This window comes from Cervus canadensis, chromosome 5, assembly GCF_019320065.1.
Source record: "Cervus canadensis isolate Bull #8, Minnesota chromosome 5, ASM1932006v1, whole genome shotgun sequence".
In the NCBI taxonomy this organism is placed as follows: Eukaryota; Metazoa; Chordata; class Mammalia; order Artiodactyla; family Cervidae; genus Cervus; species Cervus canadensis.
In genome coordinates, this window is record NC_057390.1 from 10,850,044 (window position 1) to 10,877,216 (window position 27,173).

At 53.2% G+C, this 27,173-nt stretch overlaps 1 protein-coding gene across 4 annotated transcripts; it reads left to right on the plus strand.

The window, feature by feature from the left end:
• Positions 1-7: 7 nt before the first annotated feature.
• On the plus strand, positions 8-25,986 carry FBXO41 (F-box protein 41). 4 transcript variants are annotated; one of them, XM_043468177.1, is made up of 14 exons: positions 8-276; positions 10,760-10,832; positions 12,733-13,742; positions 15,162-15,387; positions 15,870-15,943; positions 16,204-16,562; positions 17,261-17,502; positions 17,737-17,852; positions 17,975-18,127; positions 18,307-18,402; positions 19,922-20,040; positions 20,197-20,355; positions 21,611-21,726; positions 21,852-25,986. In XM_043468177.1, exons 3-14 carry the CDS (start codon positions 12,871-12,873, stop codon positions 21,909-21,911), a joined length of 2,592 nt encoding a protein of 863 aa, XP_043324112.1. In that variant the 5' UTR covers positions 8-276; positions 10,760-10,832; positions 12,733-12,870; the 3' UTR covers positions 21,912-25,986. The 4 variants fall into 4 exon arrangements, with proteins under 4 accessions (XP_043324112.1, XP_043324110.1, XP_043324113.1 ...); XM_043468178.1 differs by lacking the exon at positions 8-276 and adding an exon at positions 10,276-10,363; XM_043468175.1 differs by lacking the exon at positions 10,760-10,832.
• Positions 25,987-27,173: the final 1,187 nt, after the last annotated feature.

Here is a 27,173-nt window from a genome sequence, read left to right on the forward strand (position 1 = left end):
CCTTTCCTTTCCTCCGGCCGCGCGCCCCCTCCTCCCTCCTCCATCCTTCCCCCACCCTGTTTGTGTGCCCCTCCCGCTGCGACTGGCTGGGAGGCTTGGCCGCCCCCGCCCCGATAGGGAGGCGGGGGCGCCAGCCGCGGCGGCCACCCGAGGCTGCGGAGGGGAGCGAGATCCGAGGCCCCGAGGCGGCCCTGCATCTGGCCCGGGCACGCGGGGGCTGCCTCTGCACCCCCAGCCGAGGGCCGCGGGGCCTGGCCTCGTCGCGGGGTGGAGGAGGTAAGGGCGAGTCGCGGGCGCGCTGCGGGACCGCTCCTAGAGAGAAGGCAGGGAGGACCCCAGTCGCTGCCTCCTCCCCTTGCTTCTCCCCCACAGCCCTCTGGAGGCCCGGGAGGCTCCCGGACCGCGGGGGATTGGAACAGGCCAGAGGCAAAGAAGGGGTTAATATAAAGACTTAAAATCAGAACGATTCGAGACCAGGCTTCCCATCCCCCCTCTCGCCATTCGTTCCTCAAGCCAGGTTGGGGGGCGGGGCGGGCTCCAAACCCCACTGGGACTCTGGACCTTGGAGAGCAGGGACCCGAGGGAGGGAGGAGAAAGAGCGCCCTCAAACCCCAGCCCTTTCCACCTGCTTCTGCAAAGGGGTGGGGGAGGGGGTTGGTGTTGAGGCCTGGCTGGGCACCTGTGCGGGTGTCTGAGGGTGGGAGGGTTTGTGTGCACGTGTGATGGTCTCGAGGTGTGCATGCGTGTGCACGCATGTTTCCTCACATCCTGGTGCTTCTGCCGGTGACTGTGCCCACAGAGATCTGGATATGTGTGCCCCACTGCATTGCTTGCATGTCAGTGTGTGCCACGGTGCCCGTAAGCGCTCGCCACCCTCTGCCTGTGACCAGGAGTGGGGCCTGCTCTCTCCTTAGTTGAGTCTGCAGTGGGGGACCCAGGTGGTTTTCTGGGTATGGGATCCCCGTGCTGGAGCCATGTGTGTGTGACCTTGGGAGGTGTGTGCATGCTTGCAGGAGCCTGAGAGTGAGGGGGAGCTTAGAACGGAAAAGGCAGTGTCAGAGCTACCAAGAAGCAGAGGACTGGATGCAGTGACCCCCGTGGGTCTTTTCCAGGTGACAGTGACTACTCTGAGAGGGACAGATGTTGGGCCACAGCCCCAGGTGGAGACAGCCAGAGCCTCTGTGTTCTTGGGGGATTCAGGGGGCAGTCCTTTATTCTCCAGCCACAGGGACACCTCCAGTTACCTCCCCCTCCTCCACCTGCTGGCAGATGGCTCCTGGAAGCACTGAGCTTGGGGTATCATGTCTTTGGCCTGTAATGCCATCTACTAATATCCAAGTCTTCCTTCCTCATTTCTGTAATTTCCACCTTCTCTGCTTTCCTGCATGTGGATTTTATATGGAAAGAGGGAGAAAGAGCTTTTGGGTCTAGAAAGCAACATAGGAGGAAGAAAAGATGCCAGGGGCTTGGTGGAGAGTTGGGGGCAAAGGGGGATGACCATCAAAACCAAACTCTTTGAAATTCTCAATTTTACCTGATTTGAATTTAACAGAGAAAGAGACAAACAGAGGGAGTTTGGCGATATCCACATATTTCTAGATTTAGGGGCTATTTGTTCTTGGAATAATTGTAGTGGGAAAGGGGATCATGGCTGTGGAAAGGTAACCGCCATCTTGCCTTTGAATTCTGTGGACTTTCCTATCTCTCTGGTAGCCCACCACACCCTTTTTCATTCATTCGACATAAACATATTGAGTGCTACTATGGGCCAACCTATAAATATTATAGTATTGGTATGACATGCCACTCCCAACCAGAAGGAACACAGTATTGAAACTAAGAGCGTGGTTTTGAAGTCAGTCAAACAGTGCTGGGTTCAATTCCTAGCTTGTCACTGTTTCAGTTATTCTCTGGTGTGTAACAAACCTCCCCGGTATACAGGGGCTTAAAATAATACTGATTTATGATTTATTATGGTCTGTGGGCCGGCTGTGACTATGGGTTCACCTGGCTCTTCTCAGGTGCATACAGTTGAGAGACTGGCTGGAAAGGTGGCCTTTCATCCTACAGTGCCTCTCTACACACGGCATCTAATCACCCAGTAGTCAAGCCCAAGTTTTCTACATGACAGCTGGGTCCCCAGGGGAAGTTATTCCAAGAGGATAAACTCTAAGCAACTGCTTATCAAACCTTGCTTGCATCAGGCTTGATTAACGTCCCACCAGCCAAAGTCACATAGCCTAGCTGAGTCAGTGTGGGAGAGGACCACGTGAGGGCAAGGATGCTGGGAGGCATGGCTCATTGGGTGCCACCAAAGCAGCAGTTTGTAACAGTCACTTACTAGTCTTGGACACATGGTCTGGATGTTCTGAGCCTCAATTTCCTCATCTTAAAATGATGATGCTATGTTCTTGGCAGGACTGTCTTGAGCACTAAATGAGAACCATGTTATCTCACCAGAATAATTAGTAGGTAAATGTTCACTGTTTTGATTGTTAGACTGCAAGCACTTTGACAGCGTTACTGTCTTAGTCATCTTGTCTTGTGTCCTCAGTGCCTGGCATGGGCCTTCTACTTGACATCTTTTTGTTGGGTGGATAAAATAGAATGAAGCAGACAAGTCCTAAACCTTGGAGCTCTGCTAGAGCCACGGTGTCGAGAAGACACATCAAGGTCTGACCTCCCAGCGGTGACTTGCAGAGCCAGGGAAGAATATGTTACACAAGCGGATTCCTGGGTTGATTTAAATTGTAACCAGATTCACCCATTCCATGATGAAGAGTGGTGGAAATCACTTTGGTTATGTAAATCAATCTGTTCATCCTCCATTATTCATTGTGATTCCTCCAAGAATATACTCATGTCTGCTCTGTTTGTGGAAGGTGTGAGGATGAGTCAGTTGTATTGCCCCTGCCCTCCAAATGTATGTGAAGAATAGGATCAGCTGTGTGAACAAGTCCATGACCATCCAGTATGTGATGTTACCAGGTGTTCACACCTGTTTACCATGTGTGAAGAGCTATGGTGAGCAGCGATTCATGTTATGACGTGACTTGAACTGGAGGAGTGGGTGGAAGGCTTCATGGAAAGAGTAGCATCTGAGCTGAGCCTGCAGAATTCACCAGTTCGTGGAGGGGGTCCCAGAAAGAGGGACCAGCAGGAGCCAAGAGACAAGCATATAATGTCACATGGCGCTTCTCAGTGAAGCTAAGCCCCGCAGGGCTCACTGGGCATCAACTGGGGCTGGCAAGCTGAGTGGTGGTCAGATTCCAGCCGGCTCTGAGGGCCGGCCAGGCAGGGTAGACTGTACCTCTCAGAAGATGGCCTGCCTTCAGAGATGTCTTTATTAGAAGAAGAATGACATGACTGCATCTCTTCTTGAGAAACCATGAGAATTCAAAGCTGGAGGAGTTAGAGACTCCAGTTAGAAATGGTATCAGCATCCAGACAGAGGGGGATAGGAGATCTGGGGCCTTGGCTGAAGGAAGAGCAACAAATAGAGGCAAATATTTAGAAGATAGTATTGACAAAGGTCAGCAACTGACGAGATCTGAGGGGGACTCTTGAGAATTCAAGGAGGCATTGGGGTTGCACACAGGGTGCTGAGTAGACAATGAGCATGTTGGTCAAGATGGGAAACAGGAGGAAGAAGCAGGTTTCAGGGTGAGTACTGTGGTGTGAGTTCACTATTAGCCATATTAAGCACTCAGCTGCCTACACTAAAATATCATCCATTTCGTCCTCTCTGCTTTCTGCTGCTTCTTAGAAGCAGTTTAAAAAAAAATAAAAGAATTGCTATAAATTACAGGTCTGAGGCATGGATAACTCCAGGCTAGCGGAAGTGATGGTATAGATTAAAATTAGGTTATCTCTAAGAAGCATTTAAATATGTTCAGGTGTTTTTTGTCTTTTGTACAGTCTGTCATTCTCCCATGCAGCCTCCTCCCCTTCACAGCTGGGCTTTCTGCATCCACTCACTGTCTACTCACATCCTCACCTCACCCCCTCCTCAATTCACAGCAGCCAGGCTCATCCAAGTGGCCCTCTCTGAAGTCACCAGTGGACCTTTCCCACCTCTGCTCTGACCTGAGTGGTCAACTCCTGTTGTTTCCAGTTTTCTATACTCCTTCCATCCATGACATCCCCTCCTCGCTAAGGTTCCCTGCCAGAATTCCCATTTCTGCTGTTGGTTCTTAGGAACTTCTTGGCTCTTCTCCGTCCTCTGCCTCTCTCAGGATCCACCTTTTCCTCTCTGCTCTCCTCTCTCTGTACCCTCTCCCTGGTCCTGTTCATCCACTTTGGTTTTTAAGCTTCAATTGCCAAAACTATATTTTCAGCTCTATATTGAAAACTATGTATCAGATATTTCTAAGGCCCACTGGAACCACAAACTCATGAAATCTATAACCAAACTCACTCTACCCCGCAAACCTGCCCTCACTCATTTCCCCTCTTTACTGAACCTCATCCCCATCTACGTACATCCTCAAACCCCAAACCTGAGCCTGACCCTTGACTCCCGCCTTTCATACCCACCACAGTCATTCTGTCATCAAGCCTTCTAAATTGCTCCCAGATCCAGCCTTCTCCCAATCTACACCCCTGCTGCCTTGGCTAATGGTTTCTATGTTGTGTTCCTACAGCCTTCTTCCTGACCCTGGCCCCCTGTAGGCCATTCTTTCAACTACATCTAATTAAGTCTTCGCCTTCCCTTTGGGCTTCCCAGCTGGCCCAGCGGTAAAGAATCTGCCTGACAGTAGAGAAGATGCTGGAGACACAGCTTCAATCCCTGGGTCGGGAGGATCCTCTGGAGGAGGAAATGGCCACCCACTCCAGTATTCTTGCCTGGAAAATCCCACAGACAGAAGAGAGACTAGGAGGCTACAGTCCATGGGATCGCAGAGTTGGACGCAACTGAGCGTGCACGCATGCCTTCCCTTTATTCCATAAACATTTCCGGAGCACTAGTGGGCACTGTTGTTCAGTGCTGGGAAAATAGCAGTGATCGAGAAAGATAATGTCTCTACTCTTATGGAGCTTACATTTTCCTCCCAGGGGTTCCCCAACCCCCAAGTTCCTCAAGCTTAGTGTAGAGGACCTTCTACTTCTTCTATGCCGGTCTCCTACATAGCCTTTATCTCATGACTGCACCATCCAATGCTTTAGTCTGTCCCAGATCACAGGCTGCTTGAAGGCAAGGATTGGATTTTGTAGGTTTGTGTGTCCTCAACATCCCCAGAGTAGCACCTGGTATGGTTCATGGTAGGTACTCAGTAAATGGATGTTGAATAAATTCATGTTGGAATGGTGTTTAGGAGAGATTCTAGGTTAGAAATACAGATTTATATGAGTATTAAGACTTTTGATTGCAAGTGACAGAAATCTAACCCAACCCAAATTATTTTAAGCAAAAAAGGATATGTACTAATGCATATAACTGGAAAAAAGAGGGATGAGTGGGTCTTGGGCATAACTGTACACAGGTTCTCAAAAATGGGTGAGGACTCTCTCTAACTCTTGACTCGACTTCCCTCTGAGTGTTGCCACATTTTTTTCCCCACCATACATGAGTTTTCTCCTTGTGATGGGTGGAAGTTGCACAAGGCCACAGACAGCTTCATCATCCTTAGCATGTGATCCCAGAAAGACTTTAGTCTTTCATATAAGACTAAAGGAGGTCTCTTTAGTCTTTCATATAAATTCCCAGAGAAGGGTTCAGTGGGCTCAGCCTGAGGAATCATTATGAACAAGATCAGGTACTATGATTGGTCAGGCCTGGGACCACCTTACTAGGGTTGGCAGCCCTGTCAGAACCCCAACATGGAGTAGGAAGGGGAAACTCATCGAAAAGAAAGATGAGATGTTGCTATTAACAGAAGATGAAGAAGACTTGCTAAGCAGATAAAAATAATACTGTTCACTGCAGGAACTCTCAGTGACCACGTGGTAGTGGAAGCCATGACAATGCAAGATTATCAGTGTTTCTGGCAGAGTCAACATGTGAAAATGTGACAGTAGACAAGAGCCAAAGAAGACACACATTTTGAGATGGTTGGTCTTATTTGAGGAGATGAAACTCACATACTGGAAAGCCATTTAAAAAATTTTTTAAAAGCTAATACCTCTGATTGAGTCTTCTACTCAAAGAGAACCTTGGGCTGGGCTTAAAAGTAGACTTGAGATAGACATTTGAGATGAGGGAAGGAGATAACAGGTCCTAAGGATGGTGAAGAGACAGGGCCAGGCTGAAAAAGGAGGCAAGTCTTAGGTCTGCAGAGGTTGCTGGTTTGGGGAGACAAGAATACAAAGTGAAGTGAAGTGAAGTGACTTAGTCGTGTCCCACTCTTTGGGACCCCGTGGACGGTAGCCTACCAGGCTCCTCCATCCATGGGATTCTCCAGGCAAGAATACTGGAGTGGGTTACCATTTCCTTCTCCAGGGGATCTTCCCGACCCAAGGATCGAACCCAGCTCTCCCGCATTGGAGGCAGACGCTTTAACCTCTGAGCCACCAGGGAAGCCCAAAGTGAAGTGAAGTGAAGTCACTCAGTCGTGTCTGGCTCTTCGCGACCCTGTGAACTGTAGCCTACCAGGCTCATCCGTCCCTGGGATTCTCCAGGCAAGAATACTAAGGAAATTCTCTAATGGTTCTGTCCAGGTGATCACAATATAGGATTGTGATGGAATTTGAATGGACCACATTTCTGTTTTGCTCTTTTCTCCCCTCCTCCCTCCATCATCTTGCTTGTGTTCAGGCAAAGCTTCATGCTTATGCTGAGGAGGTGGGTAAATCTAGGCAGAAATATTCCTAAGAATGATTTTTAGTCATTTCTCAGCTCCAGGAGACGGAGGGAAACTGTGGGGTGGGCGGGCCTCAGGTGAAGACCCTGGATTTCAGAGACCCCATTCTTCCTCTAGCTTGCATCTCCACACTCAGACCTGTGCCCCCAGGATTACACCTTCCCCTGATCTTCAAGAAGCCTGGCTAGCAAGGTGCTGTGTAGGCGAGATTCCCCCACAGGAAGGAACTTAGCTGGGACAGACAGGCAAACACGGGTGCTCAGACACTGGACTGAATGTGCTTGAAGAATAACCCTGTTCCTGAGCAGCTGTGTGTGTGTGTGAACCACATTCTCCTTATAATATATCCCTCATCACTTTGCCAACTTCTGCAGTTTTACCTATAACCATTAGTCTAGTCAGGTTTTTAAAATTTCTTCCTGAGTCAATTTTGATCATTTATATTTTCCTAGAAAAGCAGTCAGTTAATCCAGATTTTCATAAATTTGGGCCAGGAGTTGTACCTGGTAGCATTTCAGTAACTTTAAAAAATCTTCTCTGTGTCAGTGGTTATATCCTTCTTTTTGCCACAGCACTTATTTCCTTTTGCTTTCTCTGTGAATAGATTTGCCAGAGGAATATTTACTTTGTTGGTCTTTTCAGTTGGTAATCTTTTGGATTACCTCTCAAGGCTACTTTTTTGAGTTTTAATAGACATAAAAAGACGATAATATTGTGATAATAAGTGACTAATATTTAGTTTTTAAAACAAATGTTAAGTTGTCTTATACATACTAAGGTACTTTTAGATGAAATAATACAATAACTTGGACTTGCTCAAAATTATCCAGTGGTGGAGGTGGAGGAGGTGTGAAGTCAGAGAACAGTGTACAGATGAACAAAACTGGCCATGAGCTGATAATTTCTGAAGCTAGATGATGAGTACATAAGAGTTATCATCATATTCTCTTTATTTTGGGATATGTGTGAAAATGTCCATAACAAAAAGTTTTTTAATCCCTGTCTCACTATGCATATCAAAAATTTCTAGATGGATGAAAACGCCTTTGTATGAAAGGAAACCACAGACCCTGAAGTATTTGTATGCTACCAGTCATTGTGTTTATAATATTATTGTTGTTTGTTCAAAGCCCTTAATTTTAAAAATGTTCTGAACTTAAAAAAAAGACCAGGGGCTTCCCTGGTGGCTCAGATGGTAAAGAATCTGCCTGCAATGCAGGAGACCTGGCTTTGATTCCTGGGTCAGGAAGATCCCCTGGAGAAGGGAATGGCTATCCACAAAAGATTCTTGCCTGGAGAATTCCATGGATGGAGGAGGATGGCAGGCTACAGTCCATGGGGTTGCAAAGAGTCGGACATGACTGAGTGACTGAAAAAAAAAGGGAGACCACAAATTACTAAAAGGAAACATAATATAACTATTTATATAATCCTTAGGTAGGGTTGGACTTCCTAAGAATGACAACAAAATGAGAAATCCTAAAGATTTTACTGATGCAAACTTTAAAGCTTTAGCATGTCAATAAAGATTATAAACAAAAGTAAAAGCCAATCAACACAAGAAAAAAATATTTGCAGTTTATAAATGACAAAAGATCAATATTATAAAAAGCCTTTACAAATCAATAAGCAAAGATGAACCTTCAGTACAAAAATGAGCAAAGTAGTACCCAGTCAAGTCACCAAAGAGATATAAATGACTGATAAATTGTGGAAAAAATGTCCAGCCATTAGTAACCCAAAAAATGCAAGTGAAACAGCCAGGCCATTTTTCAAATTGGCAAGACTACATCAAAGCCAAAGCATGAAGCTGTGGAATTTGGCTGCAGTTGACAGACGATGGGCACCATTGAAAGATCATGAACAGGAGTTATCTCATATCAGAGGCATCTGGTGGTACCTCATATAGGATGCTAGAGAGCTGTGAGACCGAAGACTGGACTTCGGGCACTTCCAGGGGTGGGGGGAGCATGAAGCAGAAGAGAACAGTTGTGTTGAGAGCATTCAAAGGAAAAATCAGCCAGTCCTGATGGTTAACAGGGAGCAGAATTGAGATGGCCAGGGCTGCGAGTGGCACTGTTGAGGGAAAGAAAAAAGGATGCTGGGGAGTGTGTCAGGGGAAGTCCAAGGTTTGTCTTTTGACACTGTGGGTCATTGTGTTATTCTAGAGCCTCATTCCTGGCAACCAATTCAGATTATTTGATCTACAAAAAAATCTTTGCTGCCTCACGCAATTGACAAGTCCTGGGTTAAAGTTTTCGGCACATCTGGCTCTGTGGCTCAGGGGAGTCATAAGGAGTCTTTTTCTTTACCTGGCCCAAAGAGAGGGCAGAAAGGGCCACCGGCAGCTCCAGCCTCACATCCTGCCAGTTTTGCACAGATCCTGGAAGGGCTGTATTGGCCTGGCCTAGGAAACGTGCCCAGGACCAAGTGACAGCTGTGACTGATGAAAAGGCCAAGGTCATATGAGCTCCCCTGAAAAAGCTCATGGAGCCTGGCGGTGAGGTCAGCCAAACAACACTGACTCAGAGGGGGAATAGTTCTCCAAGGGAAAACTGAGGTGTGTACCTACCAAGGGGGGACTGGAGTTGAGCAGCAACACCAACAAATGTCCATTCCCTTCCACCTCTGTCCAAGATCTAAACAGATCCCCCTTCTCATATAATTTAAAATTTTCCTGTTTTATCATACTGCAATTAGCCCTCACAAAACTCAAAACACACTTGTCCCATCTCTGGAAGGAGACGCTCCAAGTTCCCCCCCACTTACTATGTCCAGCCCCAATGCAAGTCTTGTCTCTTATGGTATTGAGCTAGCCCCTCCTGGTCTTTCCATTTATGGCCAAACTATAACAATGGAGGAAAAGTCGGATAGATGAAAGAGCAAAACCCTTCCTGTTGAAGTGGGGAGGTGAGGGAGAACACTGCGGGGTCACAGGTCCATAGCCCGGACCACAAGCTTGACCAGTCAGTGTGGACAAGGTGCCCTGGCCCACCTAGCAGCCGCTCTGGTTCTGCTGTCTTGAGAGCCTGCGTTATCCTTCATGCTTTGTGGCCATGTGCACAAGGGGCTTTGAGGGGTCACCTCCCATTGGTACAAATTTGGGGGCGGGAAAACTTCAGGGGTTGAGTAATCCTTGGCCTTTGTTTTCCAGGTTTGTGGGGCTTTCCTGGCAATACAATCCCTTTAATCATTAGAAAGCTCTCCGTCAGTCTGCATTCAGCCATCCCCAGAGCTGTTAACCAAACCAGAGACCTCATTGAAAGTTATAATTCTTGAATCAAGTCCCTGGTGATGGTGTTGGGGGAGGAGGAGGAGTTGTCTCTTAGCAACAGATCTTGGTGCTCTGCCTGTCCCAGGAGACCATGGTTCTGTGGTTCTAGTAGGGCTCTGCCGCAGGACAATGAAACTCCTAGTCTGTGGTGAGAGGCAGAGCTCTCTGCCCCTTCTTCCTCAAGCTGCAGCCCCCTGGAAGCCTGCTTGTAATGGAAGCCACGGTGGCCTCTGTTGAGCTGGGAGGAGTTCAAGAGGGCCTGAGGAGTCAAGAGCCTGTGAGGCTCCAGGTTTGTCTCCCTCTGTGTTTCCAGCCTGTCTGTCTTTGCTTGAGCTGACTTTAGCTAGCAGCAAGAACTGGCTCTTAATTATCTGACTCTCAGCCCTATTGAATTACTGGCCTCAGGCAGAAAGGGCCTCTCTGGGCATAGCAGCATTTTCTTCCTTTCTGCTTTCAGATGAGCCCCTTCCAGCCAAAGTATCTCTTTCTTGTTGGACATTTTTCTACAGGTCCCCTAAAGTTCTAGCTCACCTCTAGAGGCAGTGGGAGAGTTTAGTCGGCTGCTTTGCTGCTGTGTAGCAGACAGGCGAAGCGGTACTATCCTGTTTAGTTCAGCTAATTCCTTCTTTCAAAAAAATTTGATTTCTGAATCTAATTTCTGAGTTTGGACTTTTTCCTGGTACAGGTAACACAGACTGGCTAAAGCAGAAAAGGAAATTGACTGGCTCACCTAACTGAACAGACCAGGACCTCAAACTGTGTGAGGAATCGCTCTTTCTCCGGCTCAGTCCTACCTTTCTGTATTGGCTTCATTGCCAGGTTCCTCCCAAAGGAGACAAAGATGGCCCTCACAGCTTGGCCTGCCCCTGCACTTAGAAAGCTGAGCCCAAAGAGGATGCTTTCCCCAGTAATGCCAGAGAAGTCCTGGAGAAATGACTCATTGACTCAAGTTAGGTGATCTGTGCCCATCTCAGGACTCTGATTGGCCAGGCCAATATCACACTCTGACACCACCGGCTCCCACTCAGACCACATGGGCTGAGAAAGTGGGAAAGAAAGGATGGTTCCCCAATGTCCAGGCAGGGCGCTGTTGCCAGGAGGAGGACTGGGTGCTGGGCTGGCATAGAGAACAGGCATCCATCCATACACCCAGGTGTAAAGCCAGAAGGCAAATGGAACTTAAGAGTAGGTCAGGATGGCGAGGTGGAGCTGACAGTAAGGCTTAAAGATATGAGTGAACCAGACTGTGGGAGTGAACTAGATAGAGGCAAAGAGGGCATGAAGGCATACCTCCCATCAGAAGACAGGACGATTAGGAAGACAGCTAGAAGAAAAGGTTAGAGAACCCAAACAGGACAGCTTCACGGCAGCCTGCCCACATGGAGCGGTCAGTGGTATCATCCAAGGGACCAAGTAGGTGAAGACCTTTGATGACAACTACATTGTCTGATTAGCAGATGGCCTGTGACTTGAAACGGCACAGTGACAGCCGAGGTGACTGAAGGCCAGTTACAGGGTAGAGAGCCCACGAGGCAGGGGAAGGGTGATTGGAAGCCAGAGACGAGGCAGGATCGACAGCAGGAGCTGAGGGTGCCCAGGAGTGGAATGCCAGGAAGGGTGGTGACTTGTGCCAGAAGGAACCTGAAGACAAATATCATGGCCCTTGGAGGAAAGGGCAGAGCAGGGATGAGAGACAGTGGGACAGAAGCAGTGACATATACACATTGATATCATCAGTGTCAAGTGAGGTGATATCTTGGTCACTGCAGCATGGTACCAGTAGTCCAGCTGGTTTGATGAGTGTGGTTGCAAGACATGGAAATAAGCATTTTTTTTTTGAGATATAACATACATACAGCTGGTACATATAGTACACTAAACTTAAGTGTACGTATGTATAAACTGTGTAACTTTATGTATATACCTGTAGAGCCACCACTTATAACAAGATAAAGAACATTTTCAGCATCACATAAACTTACCTCCTGCCCCTTTCTAGTCCAGATGGGCCCCAGAGGTAACCTCTATTCTGACTTCTGTCCTGATCCGTTTAGTCTGTTCTCCATGTGTATGGAATCCAACAGTATGCACTCTAGTCTGCCTTCTGTCATGCAGCATGATATTAAATGGATTCATCCATGTTCCATGTACCAACAGTTCCTTCTTATTGCTGGGTAACATCTCATTATGATGGAGAAGGAAATGGCAACCCACTCCAGTATTCTTGCCTGGAGAATCCCATGGACGGAGGAGACTGGTAGGCTACAGTCCATGGGGTCGCAAAGAGTCGGACACGACTGAGCGACCGCACTTTCCCTTTCTTTTATCCCATTATGAATATAGCACGATTTATCCATTCTACTAGTGATGGGCACTTCGGTTATGTCCAGGTTGTTCCCATTTTAAATAAAACTACTGCCTCCCCCCCGCCCTCCCCTTAGAGAATTCTCATTCTTTCTCACTCTCACACATGCACAGTCCTCACGCAGATACTGGAGCAGGCCAGTCTCCTCTGGCAGGTCTGGCCATTGGTCTCCCCTTGCCCCTCTCTTGTGGGCACGTGTTTTCTGGGGAAGTCAGTTTCGTCAAGGGTGGGGGATACGGGTTGGAGGTGGATAGGGCTACCACCCTCCTAAGGCTTGCTCCCCTCTCTTCTAGCCTCCTTGCCCCTGGCTGCCAGCGCCCTGAGCCTGCCTGACTCCTCAGGGGGGCTCGCCCGCGTCCCCCCATGAGCGCGCCGGGCTGACCTCCAGGGCGGCCGCGGTGGAGCCCGGGCGCCACGGGGGCAGCGGGGCCATGGCCTCGCTGGACCTGCCCTACCGCTGCCCGCGCTGCGGGGAGCACAAGCGCTTCCGGAGCCTGTCGTCGCTGCGCGCGCACCTGGAGTACAGCCACACGTACGAGACGCTCTACATTCTCTCCAAGACCAACAGCATCTGCGACGGCGCCGCGGCGGCCTTCCCGCTGGCGCCCGAGCCCGCCGCCCTGCTGGCCGTGCCGGGCGCCCGGCGCGAGGTCTTCGAGAGCACGTCCTTTCAGGGCAAGGAGCAGGCGGTCGGGCCGTCGCCCGCGGCGCCACACCTGCTGCACCACCATCACCACCACGCGCCCCTCGCTCACTTTCCCGGCGACCTGGTGCCGGCCGGCCTGCCTTGCGAGGAGCTGGCGGAGCCGGGCCTCGTGCCCGCCGCGCGCTACGCGCTCCGCGAGATCGAGATCCCGCTGGGGGAGCTGTTCGCCCGCAAGTCCGTGGCCTCCTCGGCGTGCTCGACACCACCGCCCGGGCCCGGGCCCGGCCCCTGCCCCGGGCCTGCGTCCGCCTCGCCCGCGTCTCCCTCGCCCGCCGACGTGGCTTACGAAGAGGGCCTGGCGCGCCTCAAGATCCGGGCGCTGGAGAAGCTGGAGGTGGACCGACGGCTGGAGCGGCTGAGCGAGGAGGTGGAGCAGAAGATCGCGGGCCAGGTGGGCCGGCTGCAGGCCGAGCTGGAGCGAAAGGCGGCGGAGCTGGAGACTGCGCGGCAGGAGAGCGCGCGGCTGGGGCGGGAGAAGGAGGAGCTGGAGGAGCGCGCCTCCGAGCTCTCGCGCCAGGTGGACGTGAGTGTGGAGCTGCTGGCCTCGCTCAAGCAGGACCTGGTGCACAAAGAGCAGGAGCTGAGCCGCAAGCAGCAGTGAGTGGCCCAAGGGGCCCCCTGGGTGGGTGTGTCCGCGAAAGGACCAGGGTCGGTGATGGCGTCACTGTGGTCCCGCCACCATCGTGAGTGTGGCTGTGTGTGCGGCCGAATTACACGGGCCCTGTGGCCACTGGCATGTAATGGTGGTGCGCGTGGGGCCAAGAGTGGCGTGAAGGTGTGTGTTCAGGACTCCGAGACCATGACAGTGTGGCCGCGTTCGTGTGTGTGAGTCTTTCTTTTCCTTCTCTCTCCTCCTTCACAAGGCTGTTTCCTGATTGTGACACCAGACTCTTCTGCCAACCCAAAGACAAGGCTCAATTCTCTATTTTCCCTTTGCTCTTCTCAGGTTTTTTCCTATCTATTGTATCATTCTTTTCTCTCCTCAGAGAAAAACTTGAAAATATTGTTTCTACTTGTCTTCGATTTCTTTCCCCACTTGAACCCCATCTGATCAGGTGTCCACCTCCATCATTATCCTCCGTGTCATCAATGACCTTCATGTTACAAAGACCAAGTCATCATCTTACTTGGCCCCTTGGCAGCCATTTGACACAGCTGATCCTTGAAACATATCTTTTAACTTGGCTTCTAACCCAAGGTGTGCTTAGAGTGTGCTCCTGGAATTTCCATCTCTTTCTATTGGCTTCCTCTCAGCCTTTGCTGGGCTTATCCTCATTCCTCTGGTCTTGAAATGTAGACTTATGAAGTACATAGATGTCATCTGTCCCCATGGTGATAAGCCCCATGGGGGCAGGGATTTTTTTCTGCTTTGTTCACTGCTGTAGCCCCAACACCTAGAACGGTGCCTGGTGCCTAGAAGGTGCCCATACATGTTGAATGGATGCATGAATGACTATGAACATGTGAGAGTAAATACTCACATGTCTCTTTTAAGTATGTTGTGTGTCTGTGCAGCTCCTGGAGGTTGTGCAACTATAAGTGTGCTTTTCTGCATCTGAGAACATTTCTGAAAATGTGTATGTGTGTGTGTTTGAATGTGTTGGTAGGACTGTGCCTCAGCCTGTGCGTGCCTGTGGATGAACGCTATATGAATTTGTGTACATGAGTGTGTGGGGCTGGCTACTGGGCTGTGTGGACTGTGTGTGCCCCTGATTGGGCTTCTGGAGGGAGGAGGTGGCTGTGTGTGACTGAACATGCCTGTGAGCACTTCTCTGGGGAGCAGGGGTGTCTGTTTATGTGCTTGGGTCTGGGTTGGTGGGGTGTGAACGTATGCATTTCTCTATGCGCTGTTGTGTGGGCAGTGTTCCTGGGTGTGTTCTGCATGTACCTATGTGACCATGAGCAGACACTGTTGCCAGCTTTGCCCTCGTCTCTTCCTACTCTTCAGGGTCTCCTCCAGTGGGTGGGTGGGCAGCCAGGACAGGGCACTGGGGTAAGAGACTGCTCTGGGCCCAGGGAGGTGGTGCAGATCGACCAGTTCCTGAAGGAGACGGCGGCACGGGAGGCCAGTGCCAAGCTGCGGCTGCAGCAGTTCATCGAGGAGCTCCTTGAGCGGGCCGACCGGGCCGAGCGGCAGCTGCAAGTCATCAGCAGCAGCTGTGGCAGCACGCCCAGTGCCAGCCTGGGCCGCGGAGGTGGGGGAGCTGGTGCTGGGCCCAGCACTCGGGCCCCAGGCAGGACGGTGAGTGCCCACCTGCCTTCCCTCCTTTGCCTGCACATCTGACCCCTACCACCTTGCCTCATGCATGCCTGAATCCCCCTCTGATACTCCGTGCTTCCTTCTTTGGCTCTTCCCCATGAGCAGACTGCAGGCCTGAAGTAGGGGTCCGGGAATAGGGGAGCCCCTCCCTGAGGCTGTAGTGAGATACCCCCCAGCAACCCCAGGCCTCAGGCAGGGGCTCACCTCTGCCCGTCTCTGCAAATGAGAGCCCAGGAGCCACAAGCCGGGGTCTGGGGTGCGTGGTGGGCACCGGGAGGGGGCTGGTGAGCCAGCTTCTCTGGGCTGTCTGTCTGTCTGCTTGTCCATCTCTCCCAACTGTTTTTCTTTTTCTCTCTCTTCTCCCCCATCTCTGATCTCCATCTTGTACCCTGTTTCTCCCACTGCTTCTCATCCTCTGGCCCCCTCTGCCTCCTGCCTTTCCTTCCCTCTCTGGGGGCGCACAGCGAGAACACCACGCAGGCCCGGCCATGCCTAGCACGTATGCAGTGTCCCGGCATGGCTCCTCTCCCAGCACAGGGTAAGCCACGGGCCTGGCCCGTCCCCGCACAGCCCACCCTCGCCTAGAAAGATCCACTGGTCTGCTGGCCCTTCTGGGGCTTGGCTTCTCCTCCTCCCCTCATCCTCCTTGGGTCACCTCTGTCTGCCTTTCCACACTCAGAGGGGACTCTTGGACAGTAGGGTGGGTGGATTGCCATTGGCCAGTGGTAGGTGGCCTGGAGCTTTTGGGCAGGCCTAGGACCCCTTGCTCCTCACAGTCTGGTCCACCCCCCACCCCAGGGCCTCCAGTCGCATCCCAGCTGCATCTCAGAGCTCAGGTTGCTATGACAGTGACAGTCTGGAGCTGCCCCGGCCAGAAGAGGGGGCCCCCGAGGACAGCGGCCCCGGGGGCTTGGGCACGCGGGTCCAGGCTGCCAACGGCGGCTCGGAGCGGGCCCAGCCCCCTCGCAGCTCTGGACTGCGGCGCCAGGCCATCCAGAACTGGCAACGCAGACCCCGTCGACACAGCACGGAAGGGGAGGAAGGTGACGTCTCCGACGTGGGCTCCCGAACCACCGAGTCAGAGGCTGAGGGCCCCTCGGATGTCCCCCGCCCTGGGCCTGCCATGGCTGGGCCGGTGAGCAGCTGCCGGCTCTCTGGTGAGTCCTGAGGGGGTGGGTTCTGAGAGGCCGGGTTTTCCGTGGTGCTGACTGCTCTCAGGGGACACAGGGGAGGCAGTAAATCTCCTGGGCTCCTGCACCGCCTCTCCCCTTGCTCCAGACTTCCCACATGTACAGGGTCCTGCAGGCTTAGGGCAGGAGCTGCTGGGACACGGGGATCCGTTCCCGTGACATTCGTAGGAGAGGAGTTGAGAGTTCAAAGTGAAGCCAGGAGTCAATGGGGCAAGCCCTCTCCCATATCCATACAAGGCCACATGCGTATGTGGGTGGGTCCAGGGCTGAAAGTTCAGGTCAGGGAGCATGGCTGTGCCTGGTGACTGCTTTGGGCAACTTCTCACCTGCATTCTGTTCACAGATGCACGGTTTCTATCCAAACCCTTTCCTTCCTCCAGTCTTGACTCAGTTGCCTCCTCTAGGGGATGACTTTGGACTGTGTGATGATATATGACCTCAAAAAGAAAGTTCACTTGAGGAAGGGCCACCTTTTTCTAATTTGCAAAATTAGGGAGGGGGATAAGGCAGAGGAGGGGGAAGCAGAGACCCTTTGTCCCTCCTTGCCAGTTTCTGGTCCCCCAGCATGGTTCTGTCAAGCGCATTCCTCCTGCAGTTCCTGCCCTACCCCAGCTCCCCGCCTATATAACCCCCCCACTGACCTCTGACCCTGTGGTATTGTGCAGCCCGCCCGGAGGGAGGCAGTGGGCGGGGTCGGCGAGCTGAGAGGGGCAGCCCCTCCCGCTCCAATGAGGTCATCAGCCCGGAGATCCTCAAGATGCGAGCAGCCCTGTTCTGCATCTTCACCTATCTGGACACACGCACTCTGCTACACGCTGCCGAGGTCTGCCGGGACTGGCGCTTCGTGGCCCGCCACCCCGCCGTCTGGACCCGGGTGCTGCTCGAGAATGCCCGCGTCTGTTCCAAGGTGCCTGTCCCTCTCTGCCATCCTGCTCTCCCAGTCACCCTTGCTGTGACCCCATCTTTTCCCTGGCAAAGTCTAGCCCTGCAAGGGCTGGTAAGGTGGTAACCCTTACCACACCCCAGCTTCAACCTGGCTCCCCGAAATGTTCTCCTGAGGCCTCCCATCCTGGGGCTGGTCCATCTCCCACCAACCAGACTCACATCCCATTATACCCAGATATCTCCTCTCTCCCTGCAGTTCCTGGCAATGCTGGCTCAGTGGTGCACCCAAGCCCACTCGCTGACACTGCAGAACCTGAAGCCCCGGCAGCGGGGCAAGAAGGAGAGCAAAGAGGAGTATGCCCGGAGTACCCGGTGAGGCCATGGGGTGGGGCTGGGGGGACCGCTCCTGGACTGCAGACCCAGAGTGATGTCAGGGTGCTTCCCGGAGGAGGACCTGGCTGCAGACAGTGCCCTGACTTCTTGGCCATCCCCAGGGGCTGCTTGGAGGCAGGCCTGGAGTCTCTGCTGAAGGCAGCGGGGGGAAATCTGTTGATCCTGCGCATCTCCCACTGCCCCAACATCCTCACTGACCGTTCGCTGTGGCTGGCTAGCTGCTACTGCCGTGCCCTGCAGGCCGTCACCTACAGGTGGGTCCCCACTGCTGGAAGCGAGGCCTTGGCCCGAGGGATCCCTGGGCTCTGCATACGCATACCTTTTCCCCCTCCCCGCAGGGCTCTGGGGCAAAGGGACCCAAGAGCTCTGCAGCCCAAAGGAAAGGAGCAGAGGCCTCCAGAGTGGGTGGCCCCAGCTTTTGTCTTTTCAACAGAAGCGCCACAGACCCAGTGGGCCATGAGGTCATCTGGGCCCTGGGCGCAGGCTGCAGAGAGATCGTCTCCCTCCAGGTGGCGCCACTTCACCCCTGGTGAGCAGAGGCAGTGATGGGGATGGGCAGGGTGGTGAGTGGGGCTGAGGACCCAGCAGACCTGGGCCCATTCCATGTGCTGTTTGGGGTGACAGATTCACATTCATCAGTCTGTCTTTAGGCTTCAGAATCAGACGTGGGGTCATGGCCTGGCTTGCGGGCAGTGTGACTTTGGGCTACCCAGTCATGCCTTAGTTTCTCAACTGCAGAGTGAAAGTGGTATCAAGTATCTGTGGATCTCGTTAAGCCTGTAGCTGGCTCAGATGAGATGTGTGCCTAAAGGCTGCAGAGCCCACAGCGAGTGTTCAGAAACGCTGGCCTGAAATAGCCAGCTTTGTTTGACACGAGAAAGGCAGTTAGGGAGGTCAGTGTATAATCCACAAGAGAGCTGGTTTTCAGAGAGTCCAGGGTGTGAGATCATTCATCGCTCTACTTGGAATTCTCAAACTGCCAGGCTTTTTCACTCCCTGTGTGTGCCCTGCAAGACTCTCTTCATGACACTGCCTCCGGGGTCCCCAGTATCCCATCACTGACACTCAGAATTTGTCACTGCTCCCCTGTCTCCATTCCTCTTGCACCTTGTCCTAGCCCCTATCTAGTCAATTTTACAATAATTTCTCTATGTGTCAGTCTACACCAGACTCATGTTTCTTGGGGCAGAGGGTGTGAATGTCCATTTCTGTGTCCCTGGTACAGAGCACATGGCAGCCGCTGGGGATTGTTAAGTGATGAAGTAGGTTTGCTGTGAGTGGTGGGCAGGGCCCAACAAGCAGTGAATGTGGAAAGGAAGGCTGGGCCAAGGTCAGGTCTTGCCTAAGAGATTTAGATTTTTGCATTTATCTAGAAAGCACTGGGAAGCCATTGGGGGATTATAGATCTTAACAAATGGGATTACATCAGACTGGTAGCATCCTTTGTCTTCCCCTACACTGCATACCTCTTGGAGGCAGGGTCCATGTCTATATGTCACCACTGTGTCCCCAGTGAGTGAGTGAAAGGCACTCAGTCATGTCTGACTCTTTGTGACCCCATGGACGGACTGTATAGTCCATGGAATTGTCCAGGCCAGAATACTGGAGTGGGTAGCCGTTCCCTTCTCCAGGGGATCTCCCCAACCCAGGGATCGAACCCAGGTCTCCCGCACTGCAGGTGAATTCTGGCCCAGCTGTTGTTCTTGGTCATGGCAGGACTTGAGAAGCATTTTGTTGAATGACCGACTGAGAGAATGTGGGAGTGAGTGCAGCCACTGGGTGAACTGGCAGGGAGACGAGCTACATGATCAGATGAATGCTGATTGTGGTCTGAGTGTGGGTTGGAGAGTTGTTGAGGAATCAGAATCTGCAGGTCTTGGCAGGAAGTGAAGGAGGAGGAGTCAGGGAAGATCCCAGGTTTCTGACTTGAACAGTTGGGTGGTTGGTGGGGCCCTCGCCCTGTGGGGCGGGTCCTGACCGAGGAGCGGACTTAGGATGGCATGCAGCCAGGGGCTCCCTGACGACCCTCCCTCCACTCCATTCTCCAGCCAGCAGCCCATGCGATTCAGTAACCGCTGCCTACAGATGATCGGTCGCTGTTGGCCCCACCTCCGGGCTCTGGGGGTCGGGGGCGCCGGCTGTGGGGTGCAGGGCCTGGCATCGCTCGGTGAGTCTCTCCGTGGGGCTGGCGTAGGGGGTGATGGGAAGCAGGCATGGGTGCAACAGTGAAATCATAGCAGGGCTTGGCCTATGGTGTGGGTGGTGGCAGGAAGTGACCTGGGTGTTTGTCAGCAGGCCCTCCCCTCTCCTTCCCTCTTCCTAGCAAGAAACTGCATGCGGCTGCAGGTGCTGGAGTTGGACCATGTGTCGGAGATCACCCAGGAGGTGGCGGCTGAGGTCTGCCGGGAAGGCCTGAAGGGCCTGGAGATGCTGGTGCTCACAGCCACCCCCGTAACCCCCAAGGCCCTGCTGCATTTCAACAGTGAGTGATGGGGAACATAGGTGGGGTACCACTGTTGCCTCTTACCATGTCTTGTCAGCAAGTAGCATAGCCAACTCCCTCTTGCTCCTGGTCAGCAAACACCAACACTGGGGTCAGGTTGACTGGGGTTCTAGCCCTGGCTTTGCCACCAGTGCCTTCTGAGGCCAGGGTGGCATTGAAGGCCTGCCAGCATCTGACCCGAATGGTTCAGTTCAGCCAAATGGGCCTGTGTTGCCCTGTGCTCCGAGATATGGGCTGTTCAGCGTCATCTGCCATCTGCCCCCACGTGAGCCTCCAGCCGAGGGCCAGGGCTGAACAGATGGGTTCTGGAACTTACTGACCTACGTGTCCATTCTGTCTTTACCGCTTATTAGCTGTGTGACTTTGGGCAAGTTACTGTACTTCTCTTGAGTCTGTATCCCCATCTTTAAAGCTGAATGCTAAGCTGAATGGGCGGGAAGATTAATGAGATAATGTGTGTGAGCCCCCCAGGACAATTCTCAGGGTGAAGCCTTCAGCACGCCTCTGCTGGCCCCTACCTCCCTCTAGCCCCCACTCCCTCCCTGTGATTCCTCCACCTTTATTAAGGATGCAGGTGCCCAGCTTGAGCTGCACACACCCAAGTGAGTCCCTCATGGGGGACCATTTGGCCCCTGGCAGGACCCCATATCCTGAGCACTGCAGGTTCCTTGACTTTCTTATCATCGCCAGGATCCTCTTCTTCCCTCCCCTTCAATCTCATGGCCCTGCCCCGGGCTGACCGTCAGAACTAACTGCTTGGCCTCCAAAATCTTAACCTCTAGAATCCTCTCAGCCTCCTGACCTTCTTGCTCCTCCTCCCCTGACTTCATGGCAACATCCAATCCCTTAAGCCCTCTGCTCCCCGCCTCTGCTCCTCCGGTGCTCTGGCTGGCCGAGACCCAGCAGCTGTGCCTCAGCTACTCTGCCCCTGTAGTTCATCTCCGCATGCCCAGACGGTAGCACAACGGTCCCCTCTGCCAGCGAAGTCGCTGGAACCCCTTCACAGCTGGCTATCATCCACTCGTCCTCCCAGAGTCCACCATAACCTGTGCTCTGGGACCTCACCCTCTTTGTCTCCTTGCCCAGGGTAGCCCGGGGCAGCATGGATCTGCTCCCAGCGCCTAGCACACGGTTGTCTCTCAGAGTGTTCTGATTTCATTAATTGGTAAGAGGAGAGAAGACAGCCCTCTCGCCCAGGTCAGACGTGGGCCCCACCTTACTCACCTTTTCCTAGGCATCTGCCGGAACCTCAAGTCCATTGTGGTTCAGATTGGGATTGCCGATTATTTCAAAGAGCCCAGCAGTCCTGAGGCCCAGAAGCTGTTTGAGGACATGGTAACAAAGCTCCAGGTGAGCAGCTGGCTCTGATCAAGAACCCCCAGGGCACCCCGCGGCTGGGACTGGTGACCTGGGTGTTTGAAGGGAGGGCTCCGCCTGCCTGCCCCAAGGGGAACTTACTCAGGTTTGGTCCGCAGGCCCTACGGCGGAGGCCCGGCTTCTCTAAGATCCTGCACATCAAGGTGGAAGGCTGCTAACCCGGGTTGGGGGCGGCAGGGTCCCTGCCAGCCCCACACCAGCCACGCTCTTTGGACCTCCAGAAGGACCCTGATCTGGACTAGACTTTTGGAGGCGTGGTGTTATCCCTGGTTTCTGGGAGAGGGGTTGTCAGTCTCCTGTCCTCCTGCTGGGACGGTGGAACGCAAGCCTGACCCTGAGCGCTGCCTCTCCAGGGCAGGGGCTTGGACGGCTGGCCCCCGACTCCCACCCACCCCATCTGGAGCAGCCCTCTAGGCACGGCCAGCGAAGAGCTGAATCTCCGCCAGCACTTGGTGTCACCGCCCTGAGGATCTGCAATAACCACCAGGGGCTCCTTGGCTGCTCAGGCTGTTGGGGCAGGCCTCGCCTTTGTGAGGCCCAGCCTCCTGGTCGGGAGCCTCTGTCAGGCCCCAGACCAGAGGGGTTGCTCCAACAGAGCTCAGACTTGGCCAAGAGGCCCTTCTCTTCCCCCTGCCCAGTCCCAGCTCTCTGCGGGGCATCCCCTTCAGGCAGCCTGCCAGGGCTCTGGGTCCATATTCTCCAGGGATAACCCTAGGGGTCATGGGGATGTGGTCAGCTGAAAGTGGGAAGTAGGGGGGTTCAGTGAGGTAGTGGCGTGGGCTTGGAAGGGCAAGACATCTATCCAGAACTTCTCCCCAAGACATCCAGGCCATGCCTCCCAAGGATGGATATTGCCAGGGCAAGAACACTTCGAGTTTTTACCGCTGTAGAGAAGACAAGACTCCTCCCAGCCACCACATATCCCGTGACACCAGAACTAAATTCTGAGCTACCAGGTACCTGTTTCTGTACCTTCCACCGACCCCGAGCCTCTGGAGGGGCCAGGTCCCAGCTCTGGGAAATGCTGTCAGCAGTGGGAAGCGGTGCCCGTCCTCAAGGAGTATACTTCTAATCTGGGTGCTTGGACAGGAATCTGATGGCCTTTGGGTCCCCAAGGTTATGTGAGAGGGAATCACTTGGCTGCCGTCTGCTGGGCCCTGGAGGAGGCTGTAAGGGGGTGGTTTAGTTTGCTTCCTTGTCCGGTTACCTTGCTGGAAGATGTGGCCTTGGTGGGGAGCCACAACTTTGGGGCCCAGAAGGAGGAGCCCCAACATTGGACTTGTCCCCCCTCTTCAGTCTCCACTGACCCATGGGCTGAGGGCTGTGTTGGGGGGTCTTCTGCCTGGGGCAGTGCTGGGACCTGAACCAGGATCACTGGCTTAGAGTGCAAATGGGGGCTCTCACTGACCCTTGCACGGTTTCCAAAGGGTCAGGTCCTGGCACTATGGCTCTAAAGACTCAGGTCTCCCAAGTTCCTCCTCTTAGCCCTCCCACAGTGGCACAAAGGCCATGGGTCCTGCCAACCTCCATTTGGAAAGTTCTTTCAAACAGTAATCTGGATCCATCTTAGGGTTTCCTTCTCTCTTGCTATAAGATAGGCTTTCAGCCCTAAACATTAGGGCACTGGTTCTGGCTGGGGCTGGGCTCCTCTAGTTTCCCAGTCCTTTCCGGGAACCCAACTTTTCTGCCGCAACCTGGCATCAGGACATCAAGACCCACTCTGGGTTTCCCTGCAACAAGGCCTCCAGAGCTGGGACCCTCACAGGCTCAGAAGCGTATCCAGCTCTCCTGGCTCCCCACACAGCTGTGTCTTGCTCTTTTTGTTGTTGATTTTCTTCCCGTGACTTGTTCTGGCCCTACACCTTGAAGACTCCAAATACCAAGGGTGGCATGTCAGTATCTCCATCTAGCCCTGCACGAAGCCTTGGCTGTGTGGCATCCCCACCCCAGAGCAACTGGTTCTGTTGGCTCTAACCTCCCAGTTCTGTCCCCAGGAGTCATGAAGGAGAAGCACAACTTTCCTCTGTTCTGGGGCCGGAAGGGAGGTGGAGGTCCCCTTGGCCTGGCTGCCCTGGCTGTGTCTGTTCTGCTTTACCAGCGGCACCCTTCATAGCCCCTGCTGCCTGTGACCCCAGGACCAAAGGTACTGCCCTCCCTCTGTCTCCTGGACAAAGCACAAAGGGATGCCTTGCTTGGCCTGAGCCTGTCCTACTGAGGGACTTTTTCTGTCCCAGGAAGCCTCCATCCCTGAATACAAGGCTTTGGGCAACCTCCCTGGGAAGATGCCCAGTGGAATGGCTGCCATTAGTTCTGGGCAAGGTGAGGGTGCATGGGCAGCGAGCTCGAGTGAGAAAGATGGTGCTGAAAGGCCTGGTGATTGTTAAGTTCCTTCTGATCAGCCGCGCTAAGCGTCACCAGCACTGGGGGCAGCAGGGTGAACAGGACCCCCCTCACCTGTTGGTGGGAAGTTTTTCCTCTCCACGAGCTGGCTGTTTCCAGAAACCCACCGAGTCCCCCATCCTTTGTTTTCCAGCTGAGTGTGGGTGGATGCACAGTTCATAGGTCCAAGCCCCTGCCCAGATGGGTCACAGCGTGTCCCACTGCACACCCAGGACTGATAGGCTTGTGTGCCCTAGCCTGGATGTCTGCCCTGAGACTGCTGGGTGTGTGGGCTTCCACCTGTCCTCACCAGCTTGGTGGTAGTTTTGCCTCTCCTCAGGGGGATGAGCCCTTAGTGGGGGGCACCTCATCTTTCACTCACCCAAAGGGGAGCCCTCTTTCATATCTCACAGCTGATGAGATGCAAAACAGGACTATCTGGGAGACCAAACCAAGGCAGGCCCTGCTCCAGTGGACCCAGCCGGTGTAGAGGCCCCATGGGTGATGGCCACTCGGTGTCCTTACCACCTCCCTGCCAGCCCAGCACCTGGTAGACTTGCGGTGTTTGTCTTGAGTACATCATGCTTTATTCAGGCTGCCTCCCCACAGCACTGGCAGGGAACAAAGGAGATGATGTATCTGGATCCCTGAGGGAGAGAAAGCGGGCCGCCCGGAACCATGGCTTTTACTGGCCAGACCACCTCGGGACCAAGGCAGAGTGGAGTTTGAGCCAGTCCTTCAGTTGCTGGGGTGGGGCCGGGGGAGGGAAGGCGGCCTCCTTCCCAAGTCCTGCTGCTGAGAGGCCTTGACTCCATGCTTTGTCTCTGGGTTCTGCATGTCCCCCTGCTCCTGGTCTCTAGTCCTCTGGGCTGTGGGTGGGGAGCCACCCATGCCTAGTCCTCTTGGGCGCTAAGCCGATCTTTCCAGAGTGACTATTGGTGCCAAAGACCCAATTCCTGGTGGGCTTGGGGTGAAAACAAGCTGGGGATCGGGTATAGGGCCCAAGCACCCGGAGGAGTTAACTCATGCTTTAGGATCTGTCCCAGCCCATCAGTCCCTGAGGAGTGGAACTGCCCTCCCCCAGGGGCCTGGCACTTCTCCCTACTCCTGGTGGCTCTGCTCTCTCACCCAGCCTTTTCCCAGGCCCCATTTCTGTATATACTGCTGTGTAACGTGTGTATGTGTGTGTGTGTATTTATTCCTGGACAAGTGTGTTTGTTCATCTGCAGCCTTGCCTGAGGATAAGGTTTAGTTAGGATTGGATGAAGATCAGAATAGCAGGGCCAACTAAGGCAACCAGCTCCTAGTCTGACCCCAACCCCTTGGGACCCTGGCCAGTCCCAAGACTGCCCCGACAATCAGGCAGGCTTCCCCGCTGCGAGTCCAAGTCTCGCCTGCCGCTGCTGGCAGGGGCCCAGGCCTCAGCTCTGCCCTGGCCAGGGCCTAGCGCTCAGGGTCAGGCTCGCCCTGTGGCTGGCGCCAGTAGGCCTGGCTTGCGTAACCCTGCTGGCGGGGACCTCCACAGCTGGCCCCCATGCCATGCCCCCCCTGAACAGCCAGGTGCAGTGGGCCTGAGCTGAGAGGGGAGCTTTCCTCACCCCAAACACATCAGGCAGAGGGGTGCACAGCAACTTTTGGTTTTGTTTCTGAAGTGGTGCCTGTACCTCCAGCCCCCAGAGGGCCTCCCCTGGCCCCACTTTTCTGCCCCACCCAGGCACCACCATCCCAGCACTTTGCTCCACATCGCCCATAGATGCCCTTTGCCGAATGTACCCGAGCGTATGTATTTAAAAGGACTCCAATGGGCATCTGAATTTGTGGCTTTGTATCCAATAAAAGATGGTGAAACTGGAATAATATCTGCCTCAGGAAAGTAAATGGTAGGTGGCCACATTTGCCAATCTGTCACCAAACCTTCCTGTAGCTGAAATGCACTGAGTTAGCAAGGAGGTGGATGATCTGAATGGCATCAGTGAGGCCAACTGAAGTATTATGAAGACCTGTCTCAAGACAGTAGACATCACTGGAGGAAGGCCATGTGGGTCACTGCCCCCGCCAGAGCTTTCAGCATCTGCAGGTAAAGAGCCTTGAGGTCATTTCCGACCCTCAGCCAGGAGAAGCCATCTTTGAGGGCAAGCCCAGCACGAACAGCAGGAACAGCACACACCTGCTCATCCCCTCACTGGCTTGGTCACCAGAGGGCTCCGGCCAGCCAATCCAATTTGGCCTGATGGAGACCAAGTTTCCCATCATGGTCTGGCTCAACATCCCATTTTACAAAATGGGGTTGCCCCCACTGATTTGATTCCTCAGGTCTTAAAATCAGAAAAAAGAACAGGTGCTTAGGCTTAAAACTGTGTGGCTCTAACATCAAACAAGTAGCTGAACACATCCCCACAACTCTGAGTCAGCGATTATCATTATCATACAGGTGGGACAACTAGAAAAAATTTACTTGAAGAAGGGATGCCAAACTCCAATGTGTGGACCTGCCACCACCTCATTCTACTTTTGAGTTCATCAAACTCCAAGTGGTTGAAACTCAGATTCAGGGAGCAGAAGCTTCCTATTAATTAGTTAACTGCAAGCCAACTCTCAGGACTGGCATAAATGAGGAGGCAGTTAGAATGCTGATTTTATCTGTGCCGGCCATTTTCAACTTTCACTGGTGAGAAGAAAGCAGAAGGGACCCCCGAGGACCATTAGTGGCTGAACTCAGACCAGGTGGCTCCTTCAGTCACCTCCTCAATGGACGCCTTCTAAGAAGTCACAAGAGTTTAGAAACATTCCTTTAAGAGTCCCTAACCTCAAGATCTTAAATAAGAGAGATTAAGGGACTGAGCCAAAAGAATACAGAAGTAAAAGAGATAGACAAGATAATGTAATGCATTTAACAGAAACCCAGAGAAACCCTAGGAGCAGTGCCGGGCAAGGCCAGGGCTAAGTAAGATGACGTCAGAAAAAAGGAAAAAAGAAGGAAGCAACTCCATATCTTCCAGCTGCTTCTAAGACTGAGAAAGCAACTAAAGCAAAACTTCCAG

Coding starts and splice junctions, on each gene's coding strand:
- FBXO41 (XM_043468177.1), top strand. CDS start 12,871: ATGGCCTCGCTGGACCTGCCCTACCGCTGCCCGCGCTGCGGGGAGCAC. Junction 15,388..15,869: donor CTCGGGCCCCAGGCAGGACG/GTGAGTGCCCAC, acceptor GGGGGCGCACAG/CGAGAACACCACGCAGGCCC. Junction 17,853..17,974: donor GAGTATGCCCGGAGTACCCG/GTGAGGCCATGG, acceptor GGCCATCCCCAG/GGGCTGCTTGGAGGCAGGCC.